General features: G+C 44.7%; 1 protein-coding gene across 2 annotated transcripts in view; it reads right to left on the bottom strand.

Annotated features, from left to right (window-relative positions):
- Positions 1-3,754: 3,754 nt before the first annotated feature.
- Positions 3,755-20,289, bottom strand: part of TMEM233 (transmembrane protein 233) — a 37,110-nt gene continuing 20,575 nt past the window's right edge. Inside the window, exons 2-3 of one of the 2 annotated variants that reach the window (XM_004464680.2) lie at positions 13,916-14,052; positions 3,755-5,684 (exon numbers count right to left, since the gene is read on the bottom strand). In XM_004464680.2, the coding sequence (XP_004464737.1) occupies positions 5,678-5,684; positions 13,916-14,052 (144 nt within the window). In that variant the 3' untranslated portion in view covers positions 3,755-5,677. Of the gene's footprint in view, positions 5,685-6,015; positions 10,319-13,915; positions 14,053-20,289 lie in introns of those variants that run through there. The other variant, XM_023590579.3, reaches the window with a different exon arrangement.

The raw sequence follows: 20,289 nt of genomic DNA, 5'->3' as shown, positions 1-20,289 counted from the left end.
GTAATGATGGATACAGGCCATTACACATTTTGTCAAATTCTATAAAACTTAATAGGGAAAAGTGTAGACCATAATATAAGTTATAGACCTTGGTTAGCAGTAAAGCTTCAATATTTGTTCATCAAGTGTAACAAATAAACCAAAATGATGTGAGATGTTATTGATGGGGGAAAATGTGGCAGGGAGAAGGGGTGGGGTATATGGGAATTCCCTATACTTTCAACGTAACTTTCATGCAATCTGAAACTTCTCTATAAATAGTTATTATACAGAAAAAAGAGGGCAGGAAGCAGCACAAAAAGAATGGCCTTGAGGCAGGATCGACCTTGGCATGTTTGGGGCATAGCAAGGCCAGGGTGGGGCTACAGCAGAGAAAGGGAGAGGGAGAGTGGTGGAGGCCTGCGAGGTAGCTGGGGGTCTGGTCACGTGTGGCTTTCTGGTTCAATGTTTGGGGTTTAATTAATTACATTGGGAGGCCATTTGGTGGGGGGGTTTGTGTTTAAGCAGAGGAATGATGTGGTTCAAGTTAGGTTTTGAGGTCACTCTGGCTGCTGTGTGGGTATGTTGGAAGGGGATGAATGTGTGGCAGGCAGAAGACTGGCCCCCAAAGAGGCCTCTATCCCAGTCCCACAAACCTGTAAATATGCTGTGTTATGTGGCAAAGGGGTGTTATGGTAGCAGATGGGATTAAAGCTGCTAATCGGCCGACAGGAAGGACAGGAACGTAAGGAGATTATGCTGGATTATCCAAGTGGGCCCAGTGTCATCACAAAGGTCCTTAAAGAGGGAAAGAGATAGGCAGAAGAGTAAGAATCAGAGCTATGAAACTGAAAAGGCAAGAAAATGGATTTTTCTCTACAGCCTCCAGAAGGAACACAACCCTGCTGCTACTTTGATTTTAGCTCAGCTAAAACCCATTTTGGAATTCCTAACTCCAGAGTTATAAGATAATAAATTTGGATTGCTTTAAGTCACTATGTTTGCAGAAATTTGTTGCAGCAACAACTGGAAACTAGTACACAAGGAGAGCTTCAAGGTGGCTATTAGAATTTGGACAAGCAAGCATCGGGTAATGGCTCAACAAATTTTGATTGGATAGCGACTAGGTGTTGGGAGTTGGGTGAGGTCTTCTTTCATGCTAATCATCAGGCTATTTGTTACCAGGAACTTTCACGTTCCTCTAAAGCACAACTAGTTCCCATACAAGAGATTCCACTTCACTGGGGGGAATAAACATTTGGTGGAGGTGCCAGGAGCAGAAGGTTTGGGGAAACCAAAATGGCAGGACACCTCAGTGAACCAGTGTATGTGTGTCAACTGGGCAAGTCTACACTTTGACCGGAAGAGGGACAGAAGCTGTAACTAGACCTTGGCAAATATGACTCTGCAGCTCGTCTGAGGTTTTGAACAGGTATATAAATGCAACTTCAATGCCGAACAGAAAAAAATGCACAAAGGCAACTTTGTCCTTTCCTCTCCTGGCTCCTGGGAAGTAAATCTCTATTGGAAAGGGAACTGATTCTTTGTGTGGCTTCTCCAGCAATGTGGGATGATGCCTGGGTAGTATGCGTGTATCTCTGTATCTGCCAAAGTCTCAATTCAGCATATCCTGATTCTGGAACTGATTTTTATAGGGTAACTCCCCAAGCTCCCATATTCAAAATCCACTGGTATTTTTTCAGGTCTGGTATTAACTTATGAATGTGGACACTGACTCAGAAAAACATCTTCTTCCTCTTCTTCTTCTTCTTTTTTTCTTGTAATCAGTGGTCCAAAACTGTCTCTTATATTTAGAAACCCGGATCTAGAATTACGTATCAAGATACATGCACAGTGCTGTTTTGCTGAATGCAGCTGTCCTGGTGTAAGCCAAAGATAATTTGCTGATCCAGGAGCTGAGGCCAGCGATTTTATGCCTGCATCTGCTTCTGCCCATAACTTGTGAGCAAAGACAAGACAAATTCAAGAGCTGCAGTGACATCAGCCTGAGTGATGCAAAGAGCAGTGGGGACAGGGACATCTGCTCCCTGTGCATTCCTCCCTCTGATGCAGCCAGCACTGCCTCTTCTGTGAGCTCCTAACACTTTGTTTATGCTACAGTCTTAGGACTCACCTCTCCTTCCAATTGTCTGTGTGCAAGCTTGCTTCCCCCACTAGAGGGGTGGGCATGGGGGAGGGGGATCTCACTTAATGTTATCTGAATTTGCAAAGCTAGTCCGGCTCCTATGGTAAAACAGACACTTAGTAAGTATTGGTCAAATGAGGAAAAGTCTGAGAGTGACAACATAATGGGGAAATTGCTTGCAAAGCTATAGATTATTTTTGTCCTGCTTGTGAAAGGAATAGTAAGCAGCAGCATGTTTGATGTGGACAGAGGTTGTTTGTCCAGTATCTGTTTCGTCTTCTTCTGGTAAAAGCACTTTGGTTTTCCTTTGGGGGGAACCGCTCTTCCCACACTCTCAGCCCATAAAATCTGGGTGGAGCTGACCTCAACCTCGGCTCCCGTTGCCAGATCGTGACTCAGGCCTGGCCAAAGAGGGCACTGCAACAGCCCTGGCCAGTATCCATTCATCCTGGTAGGATGGCCACACCTGTTTGTTAATGGCTGGCCTCCATTCTGATTGGTTGGTTCCTATTCCCACTCAATTGTGAGGCGGGGAGGAGGGGGGTCCAGTGGGCCCAGGGTCCTGGCTCCCCCATCCCCCAAGGGAAACAGCCTGCAGCGGCGCTGCCTGCATGCTCCAGGACACCAATTAAAATGTAAAGACCTCCTCAAGAGAAACAATGTACAGATGGTGTCCTACACTGTACTTTTCTCCAGGCTGTACACTTCCTTCCTACAATAACATCGCTAGATTCCATTTATGTGCTTCACGGGAGCCCAGCAGAAACTCTCTTATGAAATGTCTTTGTTCTGAGACCCTTTCTATGGCTCCTCATTGTCCTGCCTCTTTGTGTAGCACTATCTTCATTATCCGGCTTGCTGCCACCAGAGAATCTTTCCTATTATTCCCAATAAAGCTCATGTCTGGTTCCATGCCAAGTGACTGGTGCCCTTCAGGAGTTGGTTGGAACACCATGCTTTTTTTTTTTTTCCTGGAGCTATTACGGAAGAAGCACTTAATTTTCAGAAGCATTGCTAAATTGATAGAAGGCAGGAGTTGTTGGCAGCCATCTTGCAACTATGAAGAAAAAACTAAGAGAAAATTGGAGCCCAGCAATGGAGAGGAACATGTTCTCAGTAACACAAAGCACCATGATTCAGCCACACCTGAAGCTATTTCTAGAATTTTTAGTTATATGTGCCAGCAAACTCTACTTTTTGCTCCCGTTCCACTGGCGTAGAGCCTTCCTCCACTCTGTGGAGCAGAGACCTCGCAGAAAATCCTAGAGAAGGCTTCACTCCTCTTTCTCAAGTTTCAAGCTCTCTGCTAGACCCCCTCTTTACTTGAAGGATTGTATTTAGTGACTGAATTTCTCCATCCTTATTTTATTTTGATTTTAATGGGGCCAACATTATCAGTGCCTTCAAAAACGGCATTCCAAACTGGAATTTACTTCAGCGTTGCCGCCTCTCTAGTCACCCATCTCGCAGACTCCCCTTCCTCTCCACCTCTCTAGCCACACCCACCACCTCTCTATGGTTTTCCCTACTGGGGAAGGCTTCGCGGGGTGAGCACATTGTCGTTATGGGCATCCCGGAGAAGGTCGGGAACCCCAAGAAAACACAATTTACAACACCGTGGTAAACAGGCTTGCTTAAAATCATTTTTATTCTGTTTCTCAGCAGCACTTTCATTTGATTTGGGTAAAAGACAACAGACCTAAATGCAAACAAAACAAGAGGTCAGAAACAGAAATCAGTGTCCAACATGCTGGGCTGGCGCTAGTACCTCTGAGTGCTGAGAATCTCTCTCTGATTCACGTGTCCTCCTGGGACAGGCAAGTGCTGGCTCAGGATGGATATCTTGCTGACATGACAGGTGGAATCTGATGTCCATCTTTTCTTTTCTTTTTGGTTAGGGTCCGGTATTTTAATTAAATGCCTGAGATTTATAATAGTACGAAGAACTATGGTTTGCATTTTGAATAGCACTTAGAATTCCACTACCACCCCCAGGAGCATTTATATTTACTCTGGCAACAAATTCTCAACATTGATACTGTGAGGTAAGTAGCAGGCATTCTAATCTCCATTTTCCAGATGAAGATATTTGAGGTGTGCTGAGGCTGACTGGCCTAAAATCAGCTTGCAGAGCTAATTAGTGGCAGGAAAGGGATCGGAACCCAGGTGTGACTCTCAACCTCTTGGGCATTCAATTAGAACAAGCTACCTTCTCTTTTGCTTAAAACAGCTGGTTACATTATTAAGGGTGAGTCTTTTCTTGCACCTGTCATGTTTGCCATGCTATTTTTAAGTCCACTTAACTTTTCTTAAATAAATTTATTTGAGAAGGAATGCTCGATCACATCCTTAGGTGGAAAGCCACTCATGGAAGGTAATACATAAAATTAATACATGAAAACAAAACAATGTGATGACATTCTATTAAACTGAGGGCTCTGAACCTGAGGCCTGCTCTTTCTTAGTTAAAAAGGGAAAAGAGCCCTAATTTCAGAAAGGTATAAAGAGGTTTTTTTTCTCCTTGTTGGAGTCAGGATTGAAAAAGATTAGAAGAGGGGAAAACTTTCTTTGGGATTCAGTGTTCGCTAACGGTGTGTCTGAGAACTATGTACAGTGATCTTGTGTACCACCAGTGGCACACACCTCATGCTGCAGGAGACGCTGGCTTAGCAGGTAGAATAATGGCAGCATTAAACCAGTACATTCACACCTAACAGCTTTACAATGGACAGAAAATAAATAGGATGGGTGGCATTTTCAGGTGGCATCCAGGAAAACCAAGATCTTGCCTGAGACTTGATTTTTAAAAAATTGAAGAAAAGCACATTCCAAAAACCACAGCCAGTTTAGTCCCTAAAATGGGATGGAAAAGGTGCTCCTGTACCTAGAATTGATCACTAAATATGCTCGGGGTCGGAGTGAAGAGTGAGGAGTGGTCAAGTTGCCAATGGCGGCCGCAAGCGAAGGGACAGCACATTCAGGAGAAGTCAGGACCAAGACCAAAGACCAGGAAGCCCTGGCGTGAGGCCTTGAAGGCCAGATGGGTGAACTCGGGGCAGATGGATTGGAGCGAAGCCACAGCATGTAAAAATAAAAAGGGAAAAAAGTCCCACAGAGTCACAACTATTTCAGACAACTTTTAACATGCTGCAAATGTTTGCGCTCGGACTGCTGACACCAGCATCCGTTACTCTTCCTAGAAACCTCCCTCTTCCCCGACATCCCAACGGTCCCCTCCTGCCCACTTAAAAGCAAGGAGATTGCTGGAGGCTCATCTTTGGAGAAGAGGAGTGGACACGACGGCACGCGCTAATCAGACACGCTGAGGTTTCTTTTTTTTTTCTTTCTAACTTTACAAATCAATGACTGGCTGATCAGGCCAGGATGCTCGGCTTCCCTAAATTTTGGACTTGTTTGTTGGTTTGCCAGGGACCTGCCTCTGGAGAGTCCCGGAGGACAGGATCTCACAGTCTGAAGTCAAGGATCCATTCCTCAGAAACTCCTTTGGGGCGTGTGCGACGAGGTCCGTGCTCCACGCTGACCGCCGGCTCCTCACGCTCTGTGTGGTACAAACGGACAGTGAGAAAGGGGCACAGGCAGCGTGACTGCGTCGCCGTGGCTCACCGTCTTGGCTGGACGGCTTCCTTATTTAATGCCCATCGCTCGGTTTAACAAGCGCTGAAACGGACCCGCAAGTCTACATACCTTTGACTCCCAGCACAGGATTCCTTGTGGACAATACATTTTATTTGTAAAATATAGTTGCTTCACATGGCACGTGCAAAAACATCAACGGATACAGATGCAGCCAAAAACGCCTCTGGAGCATTTCTGAATCTCATTCTCCTCCCCAAAGGGTTAGTAGCATGATTAGCAGTTTGGCGTACATCCTTCCAGGCACTTTTCTTTCTATTTAAATACACGAATATGCACTTAGAGATTATATATTTATTGTGCAGGTGTGGAGGTGCTTTTTTTTTTTTTACGCAAATGGGATTATGCTGTCCATATTGTTCTGCAATTTTTAAAACACTTACTTGTTCGTCTATTCAACAAATGTTTATTAGCACCTGCTACATGTGAGATACTGTTTGAGGTGCTGGAGATAAAGAAAAAAACCACACAAGCAGCCAATGGTTCTGTAGTGAGTGCAGTGTGCCAGGCACTGGACTTCACATATATTAACTCAATTTAACCTTCACAGCCAGCCTACGAGGCAGGTACTACGATCACCCCCATTTTGTAGGTGAGAAACTGAGGTGCAGTTTGTTTATAAGACATGCCCAAGGTCACAGTTACTTAGAGGTAGAACCTGAATTTCAACTCCAACAGTCTAGCTTCAAAGCAGGCACTCTTAAATGCCCAGTTCAAATGTTTCAGGCTGTGACAGAAATGAGGATGTTCCTGGAGTTTTCATTCCGTTAGGGGCAAACAGACCATAAACCTATATGTGTCAGGGAGTGATAAGTACCAAGAAGAAAAGTAAAGTTGGATAAGGGGACAGAGGGAGGGAGGGTGGGTGCTATTTTGAGAGTTGGTCAGGGACAGCCTCCTTGCTAAGGTAATATATGAGCCAGCACCTGCAGGAGAGTCAGGAACAAACTGTGTGGATATCAGGAGGAAAAGAGTTCTAGGCAGAGAAAACTGCAAGTGCAAAGGCCCTGCGGCACGGGCATTGCTTGTGTTGCTCAGAGAAGAAAGAGGAATCTCTCAGTGTGGCTGCAGTGGAGGGAGTGACGGGGAGATGAGGATGAAGAGGCGCAAGCAGGCCACGCAGGGCCTTGTAAAGCCAGAATAAGGAAGGTATTTCCATATTTAAACTGCAGTGTAGCATTCCAACCTACAACTAAACCACTGCTTGTTTGCCCGTTCTCCCATTGATGGACATTTAGGTTGTTTCATGATTGACCCTATTTCAAACAGAGCTGCAGCGAGCACTGCTGTACCCCTGTGGCTCCCAACCCTGGCTGTACGCTAGCACAGCTCTAACGCATACAGCGCCCACCCGGTGGCTGGAGCTTCTCGCTTAATTGGCCCAGAGTGGGCCTGGGGCATTGGTGTTTTTTTCAGTATCGTAGTTTTTTAAAGTTCCCCAAGAGCTTCTTTTTTTTTTCCCCTACTGGATACATATAAAAATCTTTTTAAATCACACAATATGTTACACAATATATTTGGTTCATAGTAACACAATCATACAGTTATTTTTCCTTTTGTGTCCAGCTTGCTTTGCTCAACATAATGTCCTCCAGGGTCATCCATGTAAAAGATCCTAATGTGCACCTATATCTAGGGTTTGGCTGATACACAGATTTTCATGTCTAACAGATCTTTCTAAATGGCTCTCCCAAAACACTGCCCCAATTTGCTTTTCTACCAACAGTTTAGTATCCATTTCTTCACACCCTGGCCAACCACTTTTGTAATTGTTTCAATGCGGTAGACAAAAAAAAACATATTTTATTGTTGCTTTAATTTGCATTTCCTTGGTTACAGGTGAGGTTGAACATCTCTGACATCTGTTTATTTGGATTGCTTCATCAGTGTCCCACCAGTTTACATCCTTTTCAAAGTAAAAATCTTTCCGTTGTTGCTGTGGACTTCGATTTGATGATCTCTACCTCAACTTACCTGACCTTCTGGAAATGGGTATATATAATATTCCCCATTTTTCATCATGGGACCACAGATCTCTCAAGACACATTTTTGAAAAATAATCCCCAGGAAGCTTTATACCAGACAATAATTCAGAGATGAATTTGCTTTTAGGTTTTTGTAAAAAGCCAAGTTCTTGTTTATTGCCCTCCTCAAAGGGTATCTGACTTCCATTCCTAATATAACTGAAGGCATTTTGAGAGAATGACCCATTTCCATTTGTTTGGGAGAGAGAGGCTTTCCAGTGCAGAATGGAGTCACATCTGCTATTAGGACATACCTGAGGGACTCCTAACTGCGTTTAGAGGTCATATACTTTCTTAAGGGAAACCTTATAACATGAAGACTCTTGAGGACAAGAATGGCAAGCAAACACTTTTCTTACAAGGTGGTGTGTGTGCCTGGCTAATGATGTACTCGCGAGGCCACTCAGAGATGAGAGTTCAGGGGAGCTACATGGTATGTATTTAACTTTTGACAAAGTCATCTATTCATGTTCTTTGAAAAGAAAAAACCATTCAGACAGAGCTGGAGATTCCAGCCATCATGCCACTTGATGCTCACGTGATGCCTTCTGCGTGAGCTGGAAGCGTGGTCCCAGTGCTGAAACATACGCCACGAGCCCTGCGCAGCCAACTTCTCCAGCCGGGGTTCAGCCCAACGAGCAGCAATCTCTTCCAACACTGAAGGGCACGCTGGTGTGAGTGTCTAACGTGGCGTCCTCTTGAGGATGCTTCCAAGGTTAATTTTGACTATACTCAATGTTCACTTTATGCCCTGACATTAGACTCTAACCCTTGAATAAGATGCAGCTCCACGGTACCTCCACTGTCATGTGAGAAAGTCATTCGTCATGTTTGTGGTAGAGAACTTTTTTTTTAATGTAGAAATTCCCTATCTGCAAATTGCTCTCCATTGAGGATGCACCAATTCACATTCAGATTACACTCCAGGGACGTTAGAATGGGCCTGTTTTCTCTTAACGAGAAATGTGCTTTCAAATTTTCATTTGCATTTCCTTAATGTGAGTATGTGAGTCAGGCTGTGCATCTTTTTTTTTTAAAGGAGGTACTGGGGATCGAATTTGGGATCCTGTACAGGGGAAGCAGGTGCTCAACCATGGAGTGGTAGAGAATGGTTGTCTTGCTCACATCCAATGTCGGGGTCAACTGGTTATGCTGCTACAGAAGTTCCACTAAATTCCATGGAGCCAAGAAATCCCACCTGGGCATCAGATATGTGACCATGAACTTGACTATGAGGAAGGGGAATGAGGAAACTTGGGGGTATGTAAATTTTCCAGGGAGTGGGGGATAGCAGTAATGACTGAAGCTTCGACTGGGTATCTTAGGGATATAAACAGGGTCTTTTTGGGTTGCACATCCATACAGGTAAGGATGTGCTCAAATAAATGCAAGGCCTTAAGAACACTGATTCTGCAACTTTAGAAGACTTAAGAATCTTTTTTTTTTTTCCTTTTGCAAGGGAAGGGTGTTTGAGAAAATGCATATTTCAGGGCCCCACTTCCTGTGATTCTGACTCAGCAGGTCTTGAGTGGGGCCCAGGAATCTACATTTTCACAAGCATTCCAAATGATTCTTTTGCAAGTGGCCTTGAGATCCCAGCTTTGAGAAACGAGGACTAGAATAATCCTAACCTTACGTGAATCCTCAAGAGTTTAACTGCAGATATGTCGGCTTAGGCTGGGGACTTGAATTATTAGGATTGATAAATAGATTGCTATGCTAGACAAACATTTCTCCTCTGACCCATTTCTCCACCTTCCCTAGTAACTTGAATGCAGAGAATTTTCTGATATCACGAGTCCACAAGTTTCTCATTCCTCCTGTAGCAGAACACTTCTGTCCACGCAGCATTCGATCCAAAGCTGTTGAATATCTCAGTTCAGTAATTCCTGGCTCTTACGGATTCAGTGTCGTGAAACCCTGGCACTCTTTGCCCCATCCACCAAGTGGCTTACATATATCCTGTAAAATTAGGATGAATGAGACCTTTTGATGAGTTTGGGTACTGACTATCATGAGCCGAGACTGTTCCAAGAATGTAGAATATCTGGGATTTTAACCATTTGGGGAAGAAGAGATTGGTTGCAGTTTTCTTGCTAAGGATAAAGAATAATTTTTTAAAAGGCAGGCACTTTAAAATTTTTAGAAGGCAAGTTTCCTTTGGACATTATTTTCAAAGGACTTGAAACACAAAAAACTCAAGGCTTCCCCCCACCCCTCCCAGCTTTGTGTCCTTTCCAGTCAGATTTTCCCAGGCTCTTGTGGAAGTCCTTGCTGCATTTCAGATTGTTGCAGAAGAGCCTCCCTGTATGTGCGGTAACTTTACTCTCCTCCTTGGCACTGAGTTAGATGAAATGAATCTGGATGACAAGCTGGCTGTTGTAAATGAAAACCGACCACTCCGAGAACAGCACCCAGAGGGCATTCTTTCTCTTGGACTTTGGAGGGAGGAGATTGTGTGCTCTGTCAACCACTTGCATCCGGGTCCTGGGAGGTGGGAGGAGTGAGTTGGAACTGGAAAAATGCAGAGTCTTGGGTTACACTGAGAGACCGGCTTTCTTGTTATTTGACTTAACAGAATTTATTTAATTCTCTAATGGTTGGTTCATCTCTTTCTCTCTCACACACACATATATAAGTGAAAAAGCCTTTAAATTTTTAATTTCTCCATGGGATTCCAACTCTGGAAAGCTTTTTGCATTCTTTGATGACATGGAAGAAAATATATCTAAAAGAAACCTGAGCATCCAGATGGGGAAATGGAGGCGCAGATAGTTTACAGGTGGGAAATGGAGGCACAGATAGTTTAGTAACTTGCGCAGATGGTCTGGGTGGTAGAGCTAGGATCTGAATCCTGGTGGAGCGGGTGCCTCTTAAGAAAGGATGGAGAGGCGCCTCCCATTCACATCTTATATCACTAGGAATAAAGTCCCAATCACAAGTACACACACATAAATGCTTCTCCTCTCCAAACAGAAACATTTCTATTAAGAATGGAGAAAGGGCCCCTGTATAAAGACTTCTGGATCCCTTGAAGAACTTCTTGGATGGAGTTCTCATGCGGCAGCTGATCTTTGAAAGTCAAACTGTGCACTGGAGAAAGCAAAGTAGGTGGTACCCAGGCTGCTAAGATGTGGGGTTGCTTTTGTTGTTGTTGTTTTGTTTGGGGACCTCACTACATGTTTAAACAATGTGAACTAGTTGCAAACATCTAAAAATCAGGAGATTTTACATAAAAACCCAGGCTTACAAATTCTCTTAAAACATGGGTCATATGTTTTAAACGGTAACAATGGCCCGAGTGGAATGGCTGCCGCCCCCCATTAACTGTGTTTTCCCACTCACCACAGTCCTCACTGCTCCCTGTTATCTTACAGCCAAGCAGCTTTGTTCAAATATGTTCCCTGCCCGACCCCTGTAGCCCTCTGATTTTGTAACCCTTGGCCCTGACTCATCGCATGTTTCTGTAGGTTGAAAACTCACCATTCCACCCCTACATCAATACATTCTAGAGTTCACCAGAAGGTGAATGCCATTTATGGCCTTTATTATTGTGTGTTCTAGAAGAGACAGAGTGGTTAAGAGGCAGTGTGGCATTGTGGTTAAGAATGCAGCCTCCAGAGCCAGACTACTTTGGTTTAAATCCCACCTTTACCACTGACTGACTGTGACCTTAGGCAAGGACTTCACATCTCTGAGCCTCAGTTTCCTCATCTGTGAAATGGGGACAATAATACCTACCTCCTGGAATTGCTGTGAGCATTCAGGGAATTAATCCACATAAAGAGCCCAGGACAGCATATAGTGGGGGCTATGTCAGTGTCAGTGGCTTTTAATTGAACCCGCTTAGCTCAAACACTGATCTGGGTGTATGTATTTGTACAAGTTCCCAGAACACTGTCCTTTGCATTTGGTTCATGAGTACAAAGCCTTGAATTCTATTTAGTGGTTTCTTCCTAAATTCTGAGGCCTTCTCCTAGAAATGTTAACATGGTTTGTATTTTTTGAGCACGGACTAAGGAACAGGCACAAAGCTGTACACATCCTTTGTCACCGAAATCAGCCTTCGCAATAGTTTTATGAAGTGGTTACTATTTATTTTTTTAAGATTTATTTATTTATTTATTTCTCTCCCTTCCCCCCCCCCCCCCCCGCCCCGTTGTCTGTTCTCTGTGTCTATTTTTGCTGTGTCTTCTTTGTCCGCTTCTGTTGTTGTCAGCGGCACGGGAATCTGTGTTTCTTTTTTTGCATCATCTTGTGTCTGCTCTCCGTGTGTGCAGCGCCATTCCTGGGCAGGATGCACTTTCTTTTGCGCTGGGCGGCTCTCCTTATGGGTGCACTCCTTGTGCGTGGGGCTCCCCTATGCGGGGGACACCCCTGCATGGCAGGGCACTCCTTGCGCGCATCAGCACTGCGCATGGGCCAGCTCCACACGGGTCAAGGAGGCCCGGGGTTTGAACCGTGGACCTCCCATGTGGTAGACGGACGCCCTAACCACTGGGCCAAGTCTGCCTATTTGAATCCCATTTCACAGCTAAGGAAACTGAGGTTGAGGGAGGGTAAGCAATAAGCTGAAGGTCTCACAATGAATAAATGGTAGCGGGGGGTTCTGAGCTCAGGCAGTCTAGTGCCAAATCATGCACCTTTAAGCCCAAATACTCACTGGCCCTGAACTTACAACACACACAAGCACCTTCTGCCTTGCTGAAAGAATAAATTCAGATGTGTTCACACCTATTTTCCATCCATCTTCCCTTTACAGGCTAACATCGCTGATTTGACATCTTGCAAGCAAGAATCCTTGAGGTTTCTTTGATGTTTCAATGTCCCTTTCTCCTCTCTGGACAAAGCTATGTGTTTTTTTCCTTTGTGATGTGTCCTAGTTCAATCTTCCTCGCTCCATCCAACTGCCACTGATTTCTCCTGGATCTGGCTGGTCTGACAGGAAGTTGATGAGGCTGTAACATCTGTTACCGACTCGACTGCCAAGGTCAGGTTGGCTGACCTGTTAAAGGGCGACCTCTTCTTCCTTCACCTTATCTGGGTGAGCCCTTCCTGAAACTGAGGTCCTTCAGCCAAAGAGCCGACCTTCTCAGCCGGGGGGCAGGTGGCAGGTGGAGGAATGACTGTGCTGCTTTGGCAGAAGAGCCAAAGAATTCCTCAGAGAATTTATCTGTTTTGCCTAAAGTTATATAACAAGATAGCCACGGAGGTGGACTTGTCATTGTGGGTTGTCCATCACCACCTCTCGCCTCCTGTCAAACCTTAGCTGGAAGGAGTCATGGATTCTAGCAGTTGAAACCCCATCTCAGCTGGCTAGAGAGAGCGAATAAGTTTTCCCCCATCCAGAGGGAAGCCTCAGTAGCCTCCACCTCTTGATGAGGTGAGAGCTCACTGGCAATGATAAAAATATGCGCCGACCCTTCTGGCCTTAAACTGAGAACAATTAGGCTGGTTTAAGGCAAAAACCACATAGGAAATCATGTAGCATGTCAGATGGTAAGGCAAAGCGAGCAACAATTCCAGATATCCTGTTGACTTCTCCCACATTTCTTCCCCTCTTACCGTTAGAAAGGACTGGGTGACTGGTTTCAGCCAATAAATAGTGAGCAAAAGTGATGTATCTCACCCCCAGGCTGAGGCAGGTGAAAGCCCCTGTGGGATTCCCTGCTCTTCTGCTCCCCTGCCTTATCCTTAGGAGGCCTCGAGCTCTAGATCAGCGGTGGGCAAACTATAGTTTGTAAATAAAGTTTTATTGGAACGCAGCCACACCCATTCATTTACATATTGTCTACAGTTGCTTTTTTGCTAAGATGGTAGAGCTGTAGTTGCGACAGAGACTGCTGTCTCTGGCCTGCTAGGCTGAAAATCTTATCTGGCCCTTCAAGGAAATTCTCTGCTGACCCTGTTCTAGTGAGGGCAGCTCCAAGATGGTGCTTCTGCTAGCCTGGGACCCTGAATGACTGTGTGGAGGAGAGACCCTCTGCTGACCCCACAGGCCACGTAATGCTTGGGGCTGTTTTCTACCACAGTGCAGCTTACCCGATCCTAACAACTGGCCATTTGGGAAAAGGCATTTTACATCGGGAGGGAGCCGAAAAGCCTACTTACGTCCTTGTGAAGTGAACTACGCAAGTAATGGCGATGATGAGAAGGCCAATGATGATGGAGGCGATGGCCACCCACTTGGCGTTGCGCCCCAGCCGCTGGGATCCTTCGACGTCCCCGTTGTTGTAGCTGTTCAGAGACTGTGGGACACAAGGAAAGAGGTGGTGACGACAGACAACCTGCTAGGAAAGACATGGTGCTTCTTAGGCCGTCCCGATTCAGAGGCTCTAAGAGGCGCTTGGTGGCTTTGCCCCTCTAGACGTCGGGCTGTGGAGTCTTCCCTGATCTCCCAGCCCCCTTTTACTCTGGATCACTCTCATCTGAGTATTTACCACAGCACATTAAAATGACTGATTTTGTCTCCCCCCCAGAGTATAAGGGCCATGTGAGCAGGGAACACGCTCTGTCTTGATCAGCACAGTTTACCAGGGCCCCATGCAATACCTGTCATGTAGGAAATGCCTGACAGGTGGGTGCAGGATAACAGGATTGATGGGTATATATCAGTCTTGTCCACTAGAACGGGTTGGCCAACAATTGTCCATGGGCCAATCCAGCTCGATGCCTGTTTTTATAAATAAAGTTTTATTGGAACACAGCCAGGCTCATTTGTTTAAAGACTGTCTAAGGCTGCTTTTGCACTACAATGGCAGAGCAGAGTCATTGGGGCAGAGATTGTACACAAAGCATAAAATGTTTACTATTTGGCCCTTTATACAAAAAGCTCGCCTACCCCTGCACTAGAAGGGTGAGGCCATGGGGTCGGGGACCTTGGCTGACTTTTCATCTCTATGCCTAGTCAAGGCTAACATTCAGGTGGCACCTGCTTATATGGTTTCATCAGCTGTTAAAATATTGAAATGCTTCTGCGCCAGGTGGTAAAGCGCAACGATCCTGAGACTGACCCCACCCCCATGTCCCAGCCATCTGAGCACCTCCACAGAATCTCCCCAGATTTCCCTACCATCCAGCAACTTAAGGGTTAACGTTGACCCCAGCAGAGCATCCTTTTGGAGTCCATGCCCGTGTCCACTTGGTAAATAACTTAAAATTGCCCTTGTTGCTAGTACTTTGAACAGTGCTTGGTCCATTGTAGGAGCTGCTCAAGAACTACAGATGGACTGAATAGATGAATGAATATGCCTGTTTCCCTCTGGAACGTGAGTTCCTTGATGGCATCTTGGGGTCCCCCAGGACCAACCCTAGTGCCGGGCAAAGAGGAAGCTGGGCAAAGAATGCTCACTGTTGGGCTGAAGGCCAGATCCTGTTCTTCTCCCTTATAATCAACCCTCTTTATCCTCCCACTGCTGGGAACTGCCCAAAAGTTGTGCTTCAGCCCAGAGAAGACTGGAAATAGTTATTCATAAGTTATGTCCAGAGGGACTCGATTAGTGCCATGAATTGTGATTTCAGTGGGAACCACTAATCTTCATCTGTAAATCACAGCACTTCAATAATAATTGCTCCTCTTCCTAGACTATTAAAGGGGATTAGCATATACAATTATAAGGCAGAGAAACACCCAGTAGACCACAGAGCTTTCTGCTTCTGGGACCTCCCATTAATTCTTGGATCTGGGCCACTATTAGTCTGCAACAGGCTGGAGACTCAGCAAAGGAGAGGATTTGCTCTCAGGCCCCGTGTGTGAATGGGAGTGCCCAGGGCCGCCAATGACGTCAGGGGCTTCCAGCAAGATAAGTGCCGGAATTCGGAGTCCTGAATTCTGGAGTTCTCGACCCTGATTGAGCATTAGAGCCACCCGGGGAATTAAAAACATACAGACGACTGTATGATGACTGGAGAGAGTCTGACTTAATCGGTGTAGGGACCAGGCACCAGCATGTTTTTAAAACTCCCAAGGACTGAGAACCTGAAAGATGCTCAGTGTCATGACCATTATTCTGAGGAAGTGTGTAGCGGAGCATGAGCGCTAAACTCAGAGACCGGAGTTCAAATCCCATCTCTGATCAGGTAGGAGAAGGAGGTCACATTATTATGCTTTCTAAGCCTCAGTTTCCTTATCTGCAAATTGGAGGCAATAGCAGCAGCACCCATGTCACACGCATGATCCAAGGAGTGAATACACGTCAACAGGTTAGTATGGCCCTGGCACATACTATGTGCTTAATAAGTATTAGCTTTTATAGAGAATTGCTGCTACCTGTCCCTGTTCTTCCTTTAAAGCTGAGATCCTAGGGGTACAACAGAATCATCTGGGCCGCTTATCAGAATCAAAGATAATCAGACTCTACTCTGTGCTGGGTCAGAACTTTTAAGGACTCTAGTTTGAGAAACTTTGCTTTAGAAGCTTCACATTCCAAGTCACTCTGTAAACTCCTAGAATCCCAGATTCTCAGCTTGTTATCCATCTTAGAATTATATAGATCCAGACCCTCCCAAGCTGATTTTTTTATTGTGCTACCTTGGAAAATGCAGTTTTGAGATGAGTAATGCTATCAGCCTTTGTGTTGCTGTAACCAGAGATAAAATGAGTGTATCTCACCCTCCAACCCACAAACACTATCAAACTCCTGGTTCTTTGGATGTGAAAATTATTTCATGTCCTCAGCAGCAATGACTTTATTTTTTTTTCTTTCCCTTCCCTGCTCTACTGTTTTTGCTGTCCGTGTCCATTCACTGTGTGATCATCTGTATCTATGTCTCTTTTTTTGTCTTCTCTTCTTGTCTTTCTCCTCTAGGAGTCACTGGGATTTGACCCTGGGGACCTCTGATGTGGAGAGTTTCCCTGTCAATTACACCACCTCACTTCCTGGGCTCTGCTGCGCCTCACCTTGACCCTCCCCTTTGTCTCTCTTTTGTTGTGTCATCATCTTGCTGAGTGACTCGCTTGCGCAGGCACTGGTTCACCGCACGGGCACTTGGGTCGGCACGTGGGCACTCAAGTGGGCACTTGGCTCACTGTGCGGGCACTTGGCTCGCCATGAGGGCACTCAGCTCACCGCACAGGCACTCGGCTCACCACAGGGGCACTGACTCGCCATAAAGGCACGCTTTCTCTTCTTCTTTTTTACTAGGAGGCCCCAGGGATCGAACCCGGGTCCTCCCATATGGTAGGTGGAGGCCCTATCACTTGAGCCACGTCCATTTCCAAGCAATAACTTTAAAAAGTGAAGAGAAGAGCCAGCGTGTGCCAAATGGAAGGGTCTGTGTACCGTCCACAAGGGCAGGTGAGATGGGGGCATCCCTTCCTGGCCACCTGAGTTGCTTGCTACTGGTGGCCTGGTCAAGGGGCTTCCGAGAGCAAGCCACAGGGAATCAGCCCAACCTTCATCGGTCGATGCCAGTCTGGCACCATGTTCTCAACCCTTCTCTCTGCAAACCATCATCTTTCAGGGGCTCAAAATGGAGACGTTGAGTCCATCCAGGAATGAGGTGTGACTGTTGGCTTGAGACACAGATGAAAAGCCTCCCTAAGTATCAGGTGTGGGCTCTCCTCTCCCTGCGAATCCTCTTATGAATCAGCTTCCTTCTCTGGTTCTTGGAGAAGCTGCCAATGACAAATCTGCTGAGTAAATGTGAGGATTTGGGGGTGAGGGTGGGAGACTTAACAATTCTCAGATTCCATGCTGAAGAACTTCAAGGGCTGGGGTACTAGGGCTTAAGAGTGGAGACCTGGGAGTGGATGTGATGTGGCTCAAGCAGTTGAGCACTGACTTCCCACATGATAGGTTCTAGGTTTGGTTCCCAGTGCCTCCTAAATAAAGCAAGCAAACAATGACCAAAACAGTGAGCAAACAATGAGCAGAACAATTAGCAAAACCATGAGCAAACAGACGAGGGAGCAAACAGAGAGGGGAGCTGATGTGGCTCAGTGGTTGAGTGCCAGCCTCCCACACAGGAGGTCCCTGGTTCAAATCCCAGTCCCAGAATCTCTAAAAAAAAAAAAAAAGGAATGGAGACTCATAAACTCCCCCTCCCCAATTCACTTTCCTCTTCATTTTGGAAATGCACACTAAAGGTCTCCTGGCAGATAGGATAGGCTGAAATGGGAAAATGAGGTTTCGGAGAAAGTGCATGGTTTCTAAATCTTTTTCTCAAGAGCTTAAAAAGCAAACTATCCTGTCTGGTGTGGAAGAACTAGTAAGAAACGGGATGGCTTAGATAATTGAGATGTATATGATCATATTAGCTCTTTTAAACATTACAGATGTAATCATTGAACATGTAAAATATCAAATGCTATAGAAAAAAACACAGTAAATAGTAAACACTCCTTTTTTTTTTTTTTTTTTACCAATAAATGAACTTTATTTCTCCCACATTACAGAGATAAAACCAGGGTGTCCTAGAGGCTTGAAAGAATAAGTGGGCCTCTTTGGAAGCCTAATTTATACAGTTTTTTTTTAAATTTTTTTTATTTTTTATTGACTTTGTAATAATATTACATTAAAAATATATATGTGAGGTCCCATTCAACCCCATCCCCCCACCCCCCCCTCTCCCCCCCCCCCAACAACACTCGTTCCCATCATCATGACACATCCATTGGATTTTGTAAGTACATCTTTGGGCACCTCTGCACCTCATATACATTGGTTCACATCATAGCCCATACTCTCCTCCATTCCATCCAGTGGGCCCTGTGAGGATTTACAATGTCCGGTGATTGCCTCTGAAGTACCATCCAGGGCAGCTCCATGTCCCAAAGACGCCTCCACCTCTCATCTCTTCCTGCCTTTCCCCATACCCTTCGTCCACTATGTCCACTTTTCCCATTCCAATGCCACCTCTTCTATGTGGACATTGGATTGGTTGTGTCCATTGCACCTCTATGTCAAGAGGAGGGTCAGATTCCACCTGGATGCTGGATGCAATCCTCCCATTTTCAGTTGTAATAAACACTCCTTTTAATACTACTTTCCAGAGGCAACCACTGTCAGCAATTTGGTGCAGATGCTTCTAGATTTTTTCCTCCATGTAATATGGAAGGAAAATGGACACGCATCGCTGCTTAGATTATGACTAAGCACCTCACACATCACATTCAGGAGAAAGAAACAGCAATTTGCATGCTGAGATAAACCAAGAATAACAGGGTCAGCCTGTCTAGTCCCAACCCCTCAAATATTAAAATGTTGAGCTTTTCCCATAAATCTTGGCAAAGAAAACTTCATCCCTGCCTTTTGCAATGCTGAAGCCTAAACATAGGTAGATAATGTAAACTTGGTAACACTGGTAATTTTGCATTTGTTTCTTTTAGACATTTGTTGTGCTTTTTATTTGGCTAGCCAGTTTCTTTTGAAGTTGGACTCCTTTGCCTCTCTTGTCAAATAAAACTTTTCTTTTTGAAATGGTTGGCCTCTGAGCCTCTTTGACAAAAGAATAATGTCAACAGATAGCATTTATTGAGCATTGATTATGTGCTAGGCACTGGGTTAAACACTTTTCAAGAATTATCTCATTAGTCTTCATAACAACCCTATGAGGTTTTATTGTTTCCATTTTATTGATGGGAAAATTGAGGCACAGAGAGGTTAGCAATTTGCCCAAAGTCATATAGCTAGTTTGATTTTGTATATACACACACACACTTTTTTGTTATTATTTTCATTTTCACAAATATGTAAATAATATATCTTACTATACTTATTATTATGCAACCTGCTTTTTCCCACTTAATCTAGGGTGTGCATCTTTCCAAGTTAGTGCTTCTAGGTCTGTCTCATTCCTGTTTTCTTTCTCCATGAATGATTTAATATAGTGAGTTTTATTTGTTGAATCATCCTTGCATTCTTGGGAAAAACCTTAAAATTGGTCATGGTGCAATCTTGCTTTGTAACTTTTTATTTTGAAACAACTTCAAACACAGATAAGTTGTGAGCACAGTTGTCTTGTTTTTTTTAATAGCTTTGTAGTAGTCAGTTAAATGGTCAGTATGACTGACAGTAGTTTCTGTGATTTCAAGTTTGTTGCAATTACATAATATGCTGCCGTGAACATCCTTATGCATATATTTTTGCACACATTTGAACTTCTCCTCAGGATGGATTCCTAGGAATGGGATTGCCGAGTCAAAGGGTATATATATTTAAATTTGAGGAGATAGAGTCCCCTCCAAAAGAGGTTACATAAATTCATACTTCCGTCTTCAGTGCCCTTTCCCCTACATCCTTGCCAACACTGAATATTATCAATCTATTTTTGCCATTCTGATGGGTGAAAAAGGAATCCCCAAATAAGAATTTCTTTGATTCATGATGAGGTTGAACTAACTTTTCATCCTTCAGATTACTGGCTCAAAATATCATCTCCTTAAAGAGGGCTTCTCATACCAGTTTATGTAAAACTGGTCATCTTTCCCTGGTGACTAACGGTGGCTGGAACATTGAAGGAAAAATAAGCATTTATTGGATGAA

This window comes from Dasypus novemcinctus, chromosome 19, assembly GCF_030445035.2.
Source record: "Dasypus novemcinctus isolate mDasNov1 chromosome 19, mDasNov1.1.hap2, whole genome shotgun sequence".
NCBI lineage: Eukaryota > Metazoa > Chordata > Mammalia > Cingulata > Dasypodidae > Dasypus > Dasypus novemcinctus.
Note: the sequence above shows the minus strand (reverse complement) of the source record. Positions and strands in the feature narration are given on the sequence as shown.